Below are 16,469 nucleotides of genomic sequence, written 5' to 3'. Positions count from 1 at the left end.
AGAACTGGACCCTGTAAAAATTACAACTGTTATCATTTTCAAACTGGAAATGTTGGTTACTCTTCCAGCAGGAGCTGTTTTTCCTCCAAATGTTCCCACTGAAAAGAACTGGACCCTGTAAAAATTACAACTGTTATCATTTTCAAACTGGAAATGTTGGTTACTCTTCCAGCAGGAGCTGTTTTTCCTCCAAATGTTCCCACTGAAAAGAACTGGACCCTGTAAAAATTACAACTGTTATCATTTTCAAACTGGAAATGTTGGTTACTCTTCCAGCAGGAGCTGTTTTTCCTCCAAATGTTCCCACTGAAAAGAACTGGACCCTGTAAAAATTACAACTGTTATCATTTTCAAACTGGAAATGTTGGTTACTCTTCCAGCAGGAGCTGTTTTTCCTCCAAATGTTCCCACTGAAAAGAACTGGACCCTGTAAAAATTACAACTGTTATCATTTTCAAACTGGAAATGTTGGTTACTCTTCCAGCAGGAGCTGTTTTTCCTCCAAATGTTCCCACTGAAAAGAACTGGACCCTGTAAAAATTACAACTGTTATCATTTTCAAACTGGAAATGTTGGTTACTCTTCCAGCAGGAGCTGTTTTTCCTCCAAATGTTCCCACTGAAAAGAACTGGACCCTGTAAAAATTACAACTGTTATCATTTTCAAACTGGAAATGTTGGTTACTCTTCCAGCAGGAGCTGTTTTTCCTCCAAATGTTCCCACTGAAAAGAACTGGACCCTGTAAAAATTACAACTGTTATCATTTTCAAACTGGAAATGTTGGTTACTCTTCCAGCAGGAGCTGTTTTTCCTCCAAATGTTCCCACTGAAAAGAACTGGACCCTGTAAAAATTACAACTGTTATCATTTTCAAACTGGAAATGTTGGTTACTCTTCCAGCAGGAGCTGTTTTTCCTCCAAATGTTCCCACTGAAAAGAACTGGACCCTGTAAAAATTACAACTGTTATCATTTTCAAACTGGAAATGTTGGTTACTCTTCCAGCAGGAGCTGTTTTTCCTCCAAATGTTCCCACTGAAAAGAACTGGACCCTGTAAAAATTACAACTGTTATCATTTTCAAACTGGAAATGTTGGTTACTCTTCCAGCAGGAGCTGTTTTTCCTCCAAATGTTCCCACTGAAAAGAACTGGACCCTGTAAAAATTACAACTGTTATCATTTTCAAACTGGAAATGTTGGTTACTCTTCCAGCAGGAGCTGTTTTTCCTCCAAATGTTCCCACTGAAAAGAACTGGACCCTGTAAAAATTACAACTGTTATCATTTTCAAACTGGAAATGTTGGTTACTCTTCCAGCAGGAGCTGTTTTTCCTCCAAATGTTCCCACTGAAAAGAACTGGACCCTGTAAAAATTACAACTGTTATCATTTTCAAACTGGAAATGTTGGTTACTCTTCCAGCAGGAGCTGTTTTTCCTCCAAATGTTCCCACTGAAAAGAACTGGACCCTGTAAAAATTACAACTGTTATCATTTTCAAACTGGAAATGTTGGTTACTCTTCCAGCAGGAGCTGTTTTTCCTCCAAATGTTCCCACTGAAAAGAACTGGACCCTGTAAAAATTACAACTGTTATCATTTTCAAACTGGAAATGTTGGTTACTCTTCCAGCAGGAGCTGTTTTTCCTCCAAATGTTCCCACTGAAAAGAACTGGACCCTGTAAAAATTACAACTGTTATCATTTTCAAACTGGAAATGTTGGTTACTCTTCCAGCAGGAGCTGTTTTTCCTCCAAATGTTCCCACTGAAAAGAACTGGACCCTGTAAAAATTACAACTGTTATCATTTTCAAACTGGAAATGTTGGTTACTCTTCCAGCAGGAGCTGTTTTTCCTCCAAATGTTCCCACTGAAAAGAACTGGACCCTGTAAAAATTACAACTGTTATCATTTTCAAACTGGAAATGTTGGTTACTCTTCCAGCAGGAGCTGTTTTTCCTCCAAATGTTCCCACTGAAAAGAACTGGACCCTGTAAAAATTACAACTGTTATCATTTTCAAACTGGAAATGTTGGTTACTCTTCCAGCAGGAGCTGTTTTTCCTCCAAATGTTCCCACTGAAAAGAACTGGACCCTGTAAAAATTACAACTGTTATCATTTTCAAACTGGAAATGTTGGTTACTCTTCCAGCAGGAGCTGTTTTTCCTCCAAATGTTCCCACTGAAAAGAACTGGACCCTGTAAAAATTACAACTGTTATCATTTTCAAACTGGAAATGTTGGTTACTCTTCCAGCAGGAGCTGTTTTTCCTCCAAATGTTCCCACTGAAAAGAACTGGACCCTGTAAAAATTACAACTGTTATCATTTTCAAACTGGAAATGTTGGTTACTCTTCCAGCAGGAGCTGTTTTTCCTCCAAATGTTCCCACTGAAAAGAACTGGACCCTGTAAAAATTACAACTGTTATCATTTTCAAACTGGAAATGTTGGTTACTCTTCCAGCAGGAGCTGTTTTTCCTCCAAATGTTCCCACTGAAAAGAACTGGACCCTGTAAAAATTACAACTGTTATCATTTTCAAACTGGAAATGTTGGTTACTCTTCCAGCAGGAGCTGTTTTTCCTCCAAATGTTCCCACTGAAAAGAACTGGACCCTGTAAAAATTACAACTGTTATCATTTTCAAACTGGAAATGTTGGTTACTCTTCCAGCAGGAGCTGTTTTTCCTCCAAATGTTCCCACTGAAAAGAACTGGACCCTGTAAAAATTACAACTGTTATCATTTTCAAACTGGAAATGTTGGTTACTCTTCCAGCAGGAGCTGTTTTTCCTCCAAATGTTCCCACTGAAAAGAACTGGACCCTGTAAAAATTACAACTGTTATCATTTTCAAACTGGAAATGTTGGTTACTCTTCCAGCAGGAGCTGTTTTTCCTCCAAATGTTCCCACTGAAAAGAACTGGACCCTGTAAAAATTACAACTGTTATCATTTTCAAACTGGAAATGTTGGTTACTCTTCCAGCAGGAGCTGTTTTTCCTCCAAATGTTCCCACTGAAAAGAACTGGACCCTGTAAAAATTACAACTGTTATCATTTTCAAACTGGAAATGTTGGTTACTCTTCCAGCAGGAGCTGTTTTTCCTCCAAATGTTCCCACTGAAAAGAACTGGACCCTGTAAAAATTACAACTGTTATCATTTTCAAACTGGAAATGTTGGTTACTCTTCCAGCAGGAGCTGTTTTTCCTCCAAATGTTCCCACTGAAAAGAACTGGACCCTGTAAAAATTACAACTGTTATCATTTTCAAACTGGAAATGTTGGTTACTCTTCCAGCAGGAGCTGTTTTTCCTCCAAATGTTCCCACTGAAAAGAACTGGACCCTGTAAAAATTACAACTGTTATCATTTTCAAACTGGAAATGTTGGTTACTCTTCCAGCAGGAGCTGTTTTTCCTCCAAATGTTCCCACTGAAAAGAACTGGACCCTGTAAAAATTACAACTGTTATCATTTTCAAACTGGAAATGTTGGTTACTCTTCCAGCAGGAGCTGTTTTTCCTCCAAATGTTCCCACTGAAAAGAACTGGACCCTGTAAAAATTACAACTGTTATCATTTTCAAACTGGAAATGTTGGTTACTCTTCCAGCAGGAGCTGTTTTTCCTCCAAATGTTCCCACTGAAAAGAACTGGACCCTGTAAAAATTACAACTGTTATCATTTTCAAACTGGAAATGTTGGTTACTCTTCCAGCAGGAGCTGTTTTTCCTCCAAATGTTCCCACTGAAAAGAACTGGACCCTGTAAAAATTACAACTGTTATCATTTTCAAACTGGAAATGTTGGTTACTCTTCCAGCAGGAGCTGTTTTTCCTCCAAATGTTCCCACTGAAAAGAACTGGACCCTGTAAAAATTACAACTGTTATCATTTTCAAACTGGAAATGTTGGTTACTCTTCCAGCAGGAGCTGTTTTTCCTCCAAATGTTCCCACTGAAAAGAACTGGACCCTGTAAAAATTACAACTGTTATCATTTTCAAACTGGAAATGTTGGTTACTCTTCCAGCAGGAGCTGTTTTTCCTCCAAATGTTCCCACTGAAAAGAACTGGACCCTGTAAAAATTACAACTGTTATCATTTTCAAACTGGAAATGTTGGTTACTCTTCCAGCAGGAGCTGTTTTTCCTCCAAATGTTCCCACTGAAAAGAACTGGACCCTGTAAAAATTACAACTGTTATCATTTTCAAACTGGAAATGTTGGTTACTCTTCCAGCAGGAGCTGTTTTTCCTCCAAATGTTCCCACTGAAAAGAACTGGACCCTGTAAAAATTACAACTGTTATCATTTTCAAACTGGAAATGTTGGTTACTCTTCCAGCAGGAGCTGTTTTTCCTCCAAATGTTCCCACTGAAAAGAACTGGACCCTGTAAAAATTACAACTGTTATCATTTTCAAACTGGAAATGTTGGTTACTCTTCCAGCAGGAGCTGTTTTTCCTCCAAATGTTCCCACTGAAAAGAACTGGACCCTGTAAAAATTACAACTGTTATCATTTTCAAACTGGAAATGTTGGTTACTCTTCCAGCAGGAGCTGTTTTTCCTCCAAATGTTCCCACTGAAAAGAACTGGACCCTGTAAAAATTACAACTGTTATCATTTTCAAACTGGAAATGTTGGTTACTCTTCCAGCAGGAGCTGTTTTTCCTCCAAATGTTCCCACTGAAAAGAACTGGACCCTGTAAAAATTACAACTGTTATCATTTTCAAACTGGAAATGTTGGTTACTCTTCCAGCAGGAGCTGTTTTTCCTCCAAATGTTCCCACTGAAAAGAACTGGACCCTGTAAAAATTACAACTGTTATCATTTTCAAACTGGAAATGTTGGTTACTCTTCCAGCAGGAGCTGTTTTTCCTCCAAATGTTCCCACTGAAAAGAACTGGACCCTGTAAAAATTACAACTGTTATCATTTTCAAACTGGAAATGTTGGTTACTCTTCCAGCAGGAGCTGTTTTTCCTCCAAATGTTCCCACTGAAAAGAACTGGACCCTGTAAAAATTACAACTGTTATCATTTTCAAACTGGAAATGTTGGTTACTCTTCCAGCAGGAGCTGTTTTTCCTCCAAATGTTCCCACTGAAAAGAACTGGACCCTGTAAAAATTACAACTGTTATCATTTTCAAACTGGAAATGTTGGTTACTCTTCCAGCAGGAGCTGTTTTTCCTCCAAATGTTCCCACTGAAAAGAACTGGACCCTGTAAAAATTACAACTGTTATCATTTTCAAACTGGAAATGTTGGTTACTCTTCCAGCAGGAGCTGTTTTTCCTCCAAATGTTCCCACTGAAAAGAACTGGACCCTGTAAAAATTACAACTGTTATCATTTTCAAACTGGAAATGTTGGTTACTCTTCCAGCAGGAGCTGTTTTTCCTCCAAATGTTCCCACTGAAAAGAACTGGACCCTGTAAAAATTACAACTGTTATCATTTTCAAACTGGAAATGTTGGTTACTCTTCCAGCAGGAGCTGTTTTTCCTCCAAATGTTCCCACTGAAAAGAACTGGACCCTGTAAAAATTACAACTGTTATCATTTTCAAACTGGAAATGTTGGTTACTCTTCCAGCAGGAGCTGTTTTTCCTCCAAATGTTCCCACTGAAAAGAACTGGACCCTGTAAAAATTACAACTGTTATCATTTTCAAACTGGAAATGTTGGTTACTCTTCCAGCAGGAGCTGTTTTTCCTCCAAATGTTCCCACTGAAAAGAACTGGACCCTGTAAAAATTACAACTGTTATCATTTTCAAACTGGAAATGTTGGTTACTCTTCCAGCAGGAGCTGTTTTTCCTCCAAATGTTCCCACTGAAAAGAACTGGACCCTGTAAAAATTACAACTGTTATCATTTTCAAACTGGAAATGTTGGTTACTCTTCCAGCAGGAGCTGTTTTTCCTCCAAATGTTCCCACTGAAAAGAACTGGACCCTGTAAAAATTACAACTGTTATCATTTTCAAACTGGAAATGTTGGTTACTCTTCCAGCAGGAGCTGTTTTTCCTCCAAATGTTCCCACTGAAAAGAACTGGACCCTGTAAAAATTACAACTGTTATCATTTTCAAACTGGAAATGTTGGTTACTCTTCCAGCAGGAGCTGTTTTTCCTCCAAATGTTCCCACTGAAAAGAACTGGACCCTGTAAAAATTACAACTGTTATCATTTTCAAACTGGAAATGTTGGTTACTCTTCCAGCAGGAGCTGTTTTTCCTCCAAATGTTCCCACTGAAAAGAACTGGACCCTGTAAAAATTACAACTGTTATCATTTTCAAACTGGAAATGTTGGTTACTCTTCCAGCAGGAGCTGTTTTTCCTCCAAATGTTCCCACTGAAAAGAACTGGACCCTGTAAAAATTACAACTGTTATCATTTTCAAACTGGAAATGTTGGTTACTCTTCCAGCAGGAGCTGTTTTTCCTCCAAATGTTCCCACTGAAAAGAACTGGACCCTGTAAAAATTACAACTGTTATCATTTTCAAACTGGAAATGTTGGTTACTCTTCCAGCAGGAGCTGTTTTTCCTCCAAATGTTCCCACTGAAAAGAACTGGACCCTGTAAAAATTACAACTGTTATCATTTTCAAACTGGAAATGTTGGTTACTCTTCCAGCAGGAGCTGTTTTTCCTCCAAATGTTCCCACTGAAAAGAACTGGACCCTGTAAAAATTACAACTGTTATCATTTTCAAACTGGAAATGTTGGTTACTCTTCCAGCAGGAGCTGTTTTTCCTCCAAATGTTCCCACTGAAAAGAACTGGACCCTGTAAAAATTACAACTGTTATCATTTTCAAACTGGAAATGTTGGTTACTCTTCCAGCAGGAGCTGTTTTTCCTCCAAATGTTCCCACTGAAAAGAACTGGACCCTGTAAAAATTACAACTGTTATCATTTTCAAACTGGAAATGTTGGTTACTCTTCCAGCAGGAGCTGTTTTTCCTCCAAATGTTCCCACTGAAAAGAACCGGACCCTGTAAAAATTACAACTGTTATAATTTTCAAACTGGAAATGTTGGTTACTCTTCCAGCAGGAGCTGTTTTTCCTCCAAATGTTCCCACTGAAAAGAACTGGACCCTGTAAAAATTACAACTGTTATCATTTTCAAACTGGAAATGTTGGTTACTCTTCCAGCAGGAGCTGTTTTTCCTCCAAATGTTCCCACTGAAAAGAACTGGACCCTGTAAAAATTACAACTGTTATCATTTTCAAACTGGAAATGTTGGTCACTCTTCCAGCAGGAGCTGTTTTTCCTCCAAATGTTCCCACTGAAAAGAACTGGACCCTGTAAAAATTACAACTGTTATCATTTTCAAACTGGAAATGTTGGTTACTCTTCCAGCAGGAGCTGTTTTTCCTCCAAATGTTCCCACTGAAAAGAACTGGACCCTGTAAAAATTACAACTGTTATCATTTTCAAACTGGAAATGTTGGTTACTCTTCCAGCAGGAGCTGTTTTTCCTCCAAATGTTCCCACTGAAAAGAACTGGACCCTGTAAAAATTACAACTGTTATCATTTTCAAACTGGAAATGTTGGTTACTCTTCCAGCAGGAGCTGTTTTTCCTCCAAATGTTCCCACTGAAAAGAACTGGACCCTGTAAAAATTACAACTGTTATCATTTTCAAACTGGAAATGTTGGTTACTCTTCCAGCAGGAGCTGTTTTTCCTCCAAATGTTCCCACTGAAAAGAACTGGACCCTGTAAAAATTACAACTGTTATCATTTTCAAACTGGAAATGTTGGTTACTCTTCCAGCAGGAGCTGTTTTTCCTCCAAATGTTCCCACTGAAAAGAACTGGACCCTGTAAAAATTACAACTGTTATCATTTTCAAACTGGAAATGTTGGTTACTCTTCCAGCAGGAGCTGTTTTTCCTCCAAATGTTCCCACTGAAAAGAACTGGACCCTGTAAAAATTACAACTGTTATCATTTTCAAACTGGAAATGTTGGTTACTCTTCCAGCAGGAGCTGTTTTTCCTCCAAATGTTCCCACTGAAAAGAACTGGACCCTGTAAAAATTACAACTGTTATCATTTTCAAACTGGAAATGTTGGTTACTCTTCCAGCAGGAGCTGTTTTTCCTCCAAATGTTCCCACTGAAAAGAACTGGACCCTGTAAAAATTACAACTGTTATCATTTTCAAACTGGAAATGTTGGTTACTCTTCCAGCAGGAGCTGTTTTTCCTCCAAATGTTCCCACTGAAAAGAACTGGACCCTGTAAAAATTACAACTGTTATCATTTTCAAACTGGAAATGTTGGTTACTCTTCCAGCAGGAGCTGTTTTTCCTCCAAATGTTCCCACTGAAAAGAACTGGACCCTGTAAAAATTACAACTGTTATCATTTTCAAACTGGAAATGTTGGTTACTCTTCCAGCAGGAGCTGTTTTTCCTCCAAATGTTCCCACTGAAAAGAACTGGACCCTGTAAAAATTACAACTGTTATCATTTTCAAACTGGAAATGTTGGTTACTCTTCCAGCAGGAGCTGTTTTTCCTCCAAATGTTCCCACTGAAAAGAACTGGACCCTGTAAAAATTACAACTGTTATCATTTTCAAACTGGAAATGTTGGTTACTCTTCCAGCAGGAGCTGTTTTTCCTCCAAATGTTCCCACTGAAAAGAACTGGACCCTGTAAAAATTACAACTGTTATCATTTTCAAACTGGAAATGTTGGTTACTCTTCCAGCAGGAGCTGTTTTTCCTCCAAATGTTCCCACTGAAAAGAACTGGACCCTGTAAAAATTACAACTGTTATCATTTTCAAACTGGAAATGTTGGTTACTCTTCCAGCAGGAGCTGTTTTTCCTCCAAATGTTCCCACTGAAAAGAACTGGACCCTGTAAAAATTACAACTGTTATCATTTTCAAACTGGAAATGTTGGTTACTCTTCCAGCAGGAGCTGTTTTTCCTCCAAATGTTCCCACTGAAAAGAACTGGACCCTGTAAAAATTACAACTGTTATCATTTTCAAACTGGAAATGTTGGTTACTCTTCCAGCAGGAGCTGTTTTTCCTCCAAATGTTCCCACTGAAAAGAACTGGACCCTGTAAAAATTACAACTGTTATCATTTTCAAACTGGAAATGTTGGTTACTCTTCCAGCAGGAGCTGTTTTTCCTCCAAATGTTCCCACTGAAAAGAACTGGACCCTGTAAAAATTACAACTGTTATCATTTTCAAACTGGAAATGTTGGTTACTCTTCCAGCAGGAGCTGTTTTTCCTCCAAATGTTCCCACTGAAAAGAACTGGACCCTGTAAAAATTACAACTGTTATCATTTTCAAACTGGAAATGTTGGTTACTCTTCCAGCAGGAGCTGTTTTTCCTCCAAATGTTCCCACTGAAAAGAACTGGACCCTGTAAAAATTACAACTGTTATCATTTTCAAACTGGAAATGTTGGTTACTCTTCCAGCAGGAGCTGTTTTTCCTCCAAATGTTCCCACTGAAAAGAACTGGACCCTGTAAAAATTACAACTGTTATCATTTTCAAACTGGAAATGTTGGTTACTCTTCCAGCAGGAGCTGTTTTTCCTCCAAATGTTCCCACTGAAAAGAACTGGACCCTGTAAAAATTACAACTGTTATCATTTTCAAACTGGAAATGTTGGTTACTCTTCCAGCAGGAGCTGTTTTTCCTCCAAATGTTCCCACTGAAAAGAACTGGACCCTGTAAAAATTACAACTGTTATCATTTTCAAACTGGAAATGTTGGTTACTCTTCCAGCAGGAGCTGTTTTTCCTCCAAATGTTCCCACTGAAAAGAACTGGACCCTGTAAAAATTACAACTGTTATCATTTTCAAACTGGAAATGTTGGTTACTCTTCCAGCAGGAGCTGTTTTTCCTCCAAATGTTCCCACTGAAAAGAACTGGACCCTGTAAAAATTACAACTGTTATCATTTTCAAACTGGAAATGTTGGTTACTCTTCCAGCAGGAGCTGTTTTTCCTCCAAATGTTCCCACTGAAAAGAACTGGACCCTGTAAAAATTACAACTGTTATCATTTTCAAACTGGAAATGTTGGTTACTCTTCCAGCAGGAGCTGTTTTTCCTCCAAAGGCAGAATTAGAGAATTAAAAAAAGCTCCAAAATGTCAAATAAATGATCAAAAATCCTAATTGCCAGAATTACTGATGACAATAATGAATCAGGGACTCAGCTGCCGAGCTCCCCAAGTCTCTCCCCCCCATGTCTCTCCCCCCCCAAGTCTCTCCCCCAAGTCTCTCCCCCCCATGTCTCTCACCCCAAGTCTCTCCCCCCCATGTCTCTCCCCCCCAAGTCTCTCCCCCCCCATGTCTCTCCCCCCCAAGTCTCTCCCCCCCAAGTCTCTCCCCCCCAAGTCTCTCCCCCACCAAGTCTCTCCCCCCCAAGTCTCTCCCCCCCATGTCTCTCCCCCCCAAGTCTCTCCCCCCCCATGTCTCTCCCCCCCAAGTCTCTCCCCCCCAAGTCTCTCCCCCCCCATGTCTCTCCCCCCCAAGTCTCTCCCCCCCCATGTCTCTCCCCCCCAAGTCTCTCCCCCCCAAGTCTCTCCCCCACCAAGTCTCTCCCCCCCAAGTCTCTCCCCCACCAAGTCTCTCCCCCCCCAAGTCTCTCCCCCACCAAGTCTCTCCCCCCCAAGTCTCTCCCCCACCAAGTCTCTCCCCCCCAAGTCTCTCCCCCCCCATGTCTCTCCCCCCCATGTCTCTCCCCCCCCAAGTCTCTCCTCCCCATGTCTCTCCCCCCAAATCTCTCCCCCCCATGTCTCTCCCCCCCCAAGTCTCTCCTCCCCCAAGTCTCTCCCCGCCAAGTCTCTCACCCCCCCAAGTCTCTCCCCCCCATGTCTCTCCCCCCCCAAGTCTCTCCTCCCCATGTCTCTCCCCCCAAGTCTCTCCCCCCATGTCTCTCCTCCCCATGTCTCTCCCCCCCAAGTCTCTCCCCCCCATGTCTCTCCCCCCCCAAGTCTCTCCCCCCCATGTCTCTCCCCCCCCAAGTCTCTCCTCCCCATGTCTCTCCCCCCAAGTCTCTCCCCCCCATGTCTCTCCCCCCCCAAGTCTCTCCTCCCCATGTCTCTCCCCCCAAATCTCTCCCCCCCATGTCTCTCCCCCCCCAAGTCTCTCCTCCCCCAAGTCTCTCCCCGCCAAGTCTCTCACCCCCCCAAGTCTCTCCCCCCCATGTCTCTCCCCCCCCAAGTCTCTCCTCCCCATGTCTCTCCCCCCAAGTCTCTCCCCCCATGTCTCTCCTCCCCATGTCTCTCCCCGCCATGTCTCTCCCCCACAATGTCTCTCCTCCCCAAGTCTCTCCCCCCCAAGTCTCTCCCCCCCCAAGTCTCTCCCCGCCATGTCTCTCCCCCCCCAAGTCTCTCCTCCCCATGTCTCTCCCCCCAAGTCTCTCCCCCCCATGTCTCTCCCCCCCCAAGTCTCTCCTCCCCATGTCTCTCCCCCCAAGTCTCTCCCCCCCCAAGTCTCTCCCCCCCCAAGTCTCTCCCCCCCAAGTCTCTCCCCCCCAAGTCTCTCCCCCCCCAAGTCTCTCCTCCCCCAAGTCTCTCCCCGCCAAGTCTCTCACCCCCCCAAGTCTCTCCCCCCCATGTCTCTCCCCCCCATGTCTCTCCCCCCCCAAGTCTCTCCTCCCCAAGTCTCTCCTCCCCATGTCTCTCCCCCCAAGTCTCTCCCCCCATGTCTCTCCTCCCCATGTCTCTCCCCGCCATGTCTCTCCCCCCCCATGTCTCTCCTCCCCAAGTCTCTCCCCCCCCAAGTCTCTCCCCGCCATGTCTCTCCCCCCCCAAGTCTCTCCTCCCCATGTCTCTCCCCCCCATGTCTCTCCCCCCCCAAGTCTCTCCTCCCCATGTCTCTCCCCCCAAGTCTCTCCCCACCATGTCTCTCCCCCCCCAAGTCTCTCCTCCCCATGTCTCTCCCCCCAAGTCTCTCCCCCCAAGTCTCTCCTCCCCATGTCTCTCCCCCCCATGTCTCTCCCCCCCCAAGTCTCTCCCCGCCATGTCTCTCCCCCCCCAAGTCTCTCCCCCCCATGTCTCTCCCCCCAAGTCTCTCCTCCCAAGTCTCTCCTCCCAAGTCTCTCCCCCATATCTCTCCCCCCCCATGTCTCTCCTCCCAAGTCTCTCCTCCCAAGTCTCTCCTCCCAAGTCTCTCCTCCCAAGTCTCTCCTCCCAAGTCTCTCCCCCATATCTCTCCCCCCCCATGTCTCTCCTCCCAAGTCTCTCCTCCCAAGTCTCTCCCCCATATCTCTCCCCCCCCATGTCTCTCCCCCCCCAAAGTCTCTCCCCCCCCAAGTCTCTCCCCCATATCTCTCCCCCCCCATGTCTCTCCTCCCAAGTCTCTCCTCCCAAGTCTCTCCTCCCAAGTCTCTCCTCCCAAGTCTCTCCCCCATATCTCTCCCCCCCCATGTCTCTCCTCCCAAGTCTCTCCTCCCAAGTCTCTCCTCCCAAGTCTCTCCCCCATATCTCTCCCCCCCCATGTCTCTCCCCCCCCAAAGTCTCTCCCCCCCCAAAGTCTCTCCCCCCAAGTCTCTCCCCCCCATATCTCTCCCCCCCAAGTCTCTCCCCCCCATGTCTCTCCCCCCCCAAGTCTCTCCCCCCCATGTCTCTCCCCCCCCATGTCTCTCCCCCCCCATGTCTCTCCCCCCCATGTCTCTCCCCCCCATGTCTCTCCCCCCCAAGTCTCTCCTCCCCATGTCTCTCCCCCCCAAGTCTCTCCCCGCCATGTCTCTCCCCCCCAAGTCTCTCCCCCCCATGTCTCTCCCCCCAAGTCTCTCCCCCCCCAAGTCTCTCCTCCCCATGTCTCCCCCCCCAAGTCTCTCCTCCCCATGTCTCTCCCCCCAAGTCTCTCCCCCCCCAAGTCTCTCCCCCCCATGTCTCTCCCCCCAAGTCTCTCCCCCCCCAAGTCTCTCCTCCCCATGTCTCTCCCCCCAAGTCTCTCCCCGCCATGTCTCTCCCCCCCCAAGTCTCTCCTCCCCATGTCTCTCCCCCCAAGTCTCTCCTCCCCATGTCTCTCCCCCCAAGTCTCTCCTCCCCATGTCTCTCCCCCCAAGTCTCTCCCCGCCATGTCTCTCCCCCCCCAAGTCTCTCCTCCCCATGTCTCTCCCCCCAAGTCTCTCCTCCCCATGTCTCTCCCCCCAAGTCTCTCCCCGCCATGTCTCTCCCCCCCCAAGTCTCTCCTCCCCATGTCTCTCCCCCCAAGTCTCTCCTCCCCATGTCTCTCCCCCCAAGTCTCTCCCCGCCATGTCTCTCCCCCCCCAAGTCTCTCCTCCCCAAGTCTCTCCTCCCAAGTCTCTCCCCCCAAGTCTCTCCCCCCCATGTCTCTCCCCCCCAAGTCTCTCCCCCCCCAAGTCTCTCCCCCCCATGTCTCTCCCCCCCAAGTCTCTCCCCCCCAAGTCTCTCCCCCCCCAAGTCTCTCCTCCCCATGTCTCTCCCCCCCAAGTCTCTCCCCCCCAAGTCTCTCCCCCCCCAAGTCTCTCCTCCCCATGTCTCTCCCCCCCAAGTCTCTCCCCCCCAAGTCTCTCCCCCCAAGTCTCTCCCCCCCAAGTCTCTCCCCCCCAAGTCTCTCCCCCCAAGTCTCTCCCCCCCAAGTCTCTCCCCCCAAGTCTCTCCCCCCCCAAGTCTCTCCCCCCCAAGTCTCTCCCCCCCCAGCTGTTTACCTCAATCCGATACACGCTCCACTTCAAAACACCTCCTCAGGCACCTTGGCACGGCTCACCGTACAGGTGCTACAGAAATGCAGGGCAGGTTGTGGGGAGACGGGGGAAAGTGGTGATTATCTCCACAGACAGAATCCAAATTGATCAAGAACCCGGGAGGGAGAGAGAGGGCGGGAATGGAGGGGGGGCGGGGCCTGGGGTGGGGGAGGGGACTGGGGCGGGGCCTGGGAGGAGGGGCCTGGGGTGGGGGAGGGGACTGGGGCGGGGGAGGGGACTGGGGCGGGGCCTGGGAGGAGGGGCCTGGGGTGGGGGAGGGGACTGGGGCGGGGGAGGGGACTGGGGTGGGGCCTGGGAGGTGGGGCCTGGGGTGGGGGAGGGGACTGGGGCGGGGGTGGGGTCAGGGCAGGGGGGTGGGGCCTGGGGTGGGAGGAGGGGTCGGGGCGGGGGGAGGGGTCGGGGCGGGGGGAGGGGACTGGGGAGGGGTCTGCGGTTGGGGGAGGAACAGGGGTAGGGGATGGGCTGCAGACAGGGGGCGAGGTCACCCCCCCAGTAGGCGGGGCCTGGATAACGGGCAGGCCTTGACGAGCGGACGGATCACGAGCCGGCGCTGCTGTTTGTCCAGAGGGCGTGATATGTCCTGGGGGCGGGGCCTGTCCTTGGGACAGGTTTCCTGTGGGTTGGGCCGGACCTGGGGGCGGGGTTTGTCCTGGGGGCGTGGCCTGTTCTGTGGACAGGTTTCCTGTGGGTGGGGCCGGATCTGGGGCGGGGTCTCTCCTGGGGGCGGGGTTTCCTGTGGCTGGGGGCGGACGCGGGGGCGGGGCCTGCCCTTGTTGGAGGGGGGGCAGGTTTCCTGTGGGTGGGGCCGGACCTGGGGAGGCGGGGTTTCCTGTGGGTGCGGTCGGACATGGGGGCGAGGTCTGGCCCGGGGGCGGGGTTTTCTGTGGGTGGGGCCGGACTTGGGGGCGGGGTCTCTCCTGGGGGCGGGGTTTCCGTGCTGCGGGTTTGGGGGTTTGTGTTGAAACAGCAGCAACAGGATCGGATCCGGATCGAGAGAGACAGAGAGAGCGGAGCGGGAGCAGCTCCGGATCGGCACAGAGAGCGGAGCGGCTCCGGACTGAGTCTTGATCCTGATTAATTGAAGTTTTGAATCTTTTGCCCGGTTTTGCTGTTTGTTTTAATCTTTGATGGTGAAATGTCCGAGAAGGACCCGAAGATTCACTCGACCACAGAGAGGACAGTGAAATGTGAGTAACCGGGGGGAGAGGGGGAGCTCGGGAGGCCGGGGCCGGGGCCGGGGCCGGGGAGCGGCTGGGAAACGGGTCCAGGCTGCCCCCGATCCGGGGCTTGGGCTGTGACAGGAGCCGGGACTGAGTGGCAGGTTTGGGGCTGACAGAACAGCCGGAGCTCGCGGCCTGTTTCCGTGTTGAAGCCGCGGTGAGAGTTTGTATCCGGAACCGGGCATCAGCCTGAGGGAGAGACTGGAAACATTGTAACCGGGGCTGGGGATTGTAACATTGTAACCGGGGCTGGGGATTGTAACATTGTAACCGGGGCTGGGGATTGTAACATTGTAACCGGGGCTGGGGATTGTCACATTGTATCCAGGATTGTAACTGGGATTGTCACATTGTATCTGGGGTTGGGGATTGCATTCAGCGTTGGCGATTGTAACCAGGATTGGGGATTGTAACTGGGATTGTCACATTGTATCTGGGGCTGGGGATTGCATTCAGCGTTGGGGATTGTAGCATTGTAACCAGGATTGGGGATTGTCACATTGTACCCAAGATTGTAACAGTGCAACTGGGATTGGGGATTGCTACATTGTTTCCAGGATTGGCAATTGTAATATTGTAACTGGGATTGGGGATTGTAACCAAGATAAATGATTATAACATTGCAATTGGGATTGGGGAATGTTACATTGTGTCCAGGATTGGGAATTGCTACATCATAACCGGGATTACGAACATATGAATTAAGAGTAGGAGTAGGTCACTCGGCCCTTCCAGCCTGCTCCATGTTATAACTGGGATTGGAATGTTGTGTCCAGGATTGAGGTATTGTAATATTGTAACCGGGATTGGAGATTGTCAGGTTGTGTCCGGGATTGGAGATCATCACGTTGTAACCAGGATTATGACATTGTGTCCGGGATTGGGGGTAACCGGGATAGGGGATTGTAACATTGTAATTGGGATATCAGATTGTTACATTATAACTGGGATTAGGGATTGTAACATTCTGACTGGGATTGGAGATTGTGAGCGTGTGTGTACCTGAGTCATTGTGTGTGAGTGACTGCGTGTCTGGCTGTGCGAGAGTGTGTGTGTCTGTGTTTGTTGGAGGATTTTCTTTGGGAAGCAGGGTATATTGTATTTAAAATGCCTCTTGTTGTTTGAAGTATTTCTGCGAATTTGATTGAGAGGGTGAGGGGGCCACAGAGGCATTGCCTTGCCTCAGTTCCTGCAACTTCCCGTCCACCTGAATACAGGGAACTGCCTTCCTCCCCCCGGCTTAGCCTAACCCCAGCCCCACTTACTGCCTCTCCCCCTCTCCCTAACCCACTCACGGCCTCTGCCCACCCCCACTCATGGCCTCTCCCCCTCCCTCCACCCCACTCACTGTCTCTCCCCCCACCCCAGCCCACCCCACCCCACCCCACCCCACCCCACTCTACTCCACTCCACTCACTGTCTCTCCCCCCACCCCACCCCACCCCACCCCACCCCACTCCACTCCACTCCACTCACTGTCTCTCCCCCGCATCCCCACTCCACTCACTGTCTCTCCCCCCACCCCAGCCCACCCCACCCCACCCCACCCC

General features: G+C 47.6%; 1 protein-coding gene across 2 annotated transcripts in view; it reads left to right on the top strand.

The window, feature by feature from the left end:
* Positions 1 to 14,618: 14,618 nt before the first annotated feature.
* LOC121277620 (serine/threonine-protein phosphatase 2B catalytic subunit alpha isoform) overlaps positions 14,619 to 16,469 on the top strand; it is a 356,398-nt gene continuing 354,547 nt past the window's right edge. For both annotated transcript variants that reach the window (XM_041187189.1, XM_041187182.1), the window contains exon 1: positions 14,619 to 14,886. In XM_041187189.1, the coding sequence (XP_041043123.1) occupies positions 14,835 to 14,886 (52 nt within the window). In that variant the 5' untranslated portion in view covers positions 14,619 to 14,834. The remainder of the gene's footprint in view (positions 14,887 to 16,469) is intronic.

Source organism: Carcharodon carcharias, chromosome 1 (assembly GCF_017639515.1).
Source record: "Carcharodon carcharias isolate sCarCar2 chromosome 1, sCarCar2.pri, whole genome shotgun sequence".
In the NCBI taxonomy this organism is placed as follows: domain Eukaryota; kingdom Metazoa; phylum Chordata; class Chondrichthyes; order Lamniformes; family Lamnidae; genus Carcharodon; species Carcharodon carcharias.
This window is presented reverse-complemented; position numbering and strand designations above follow the sequence as displayed.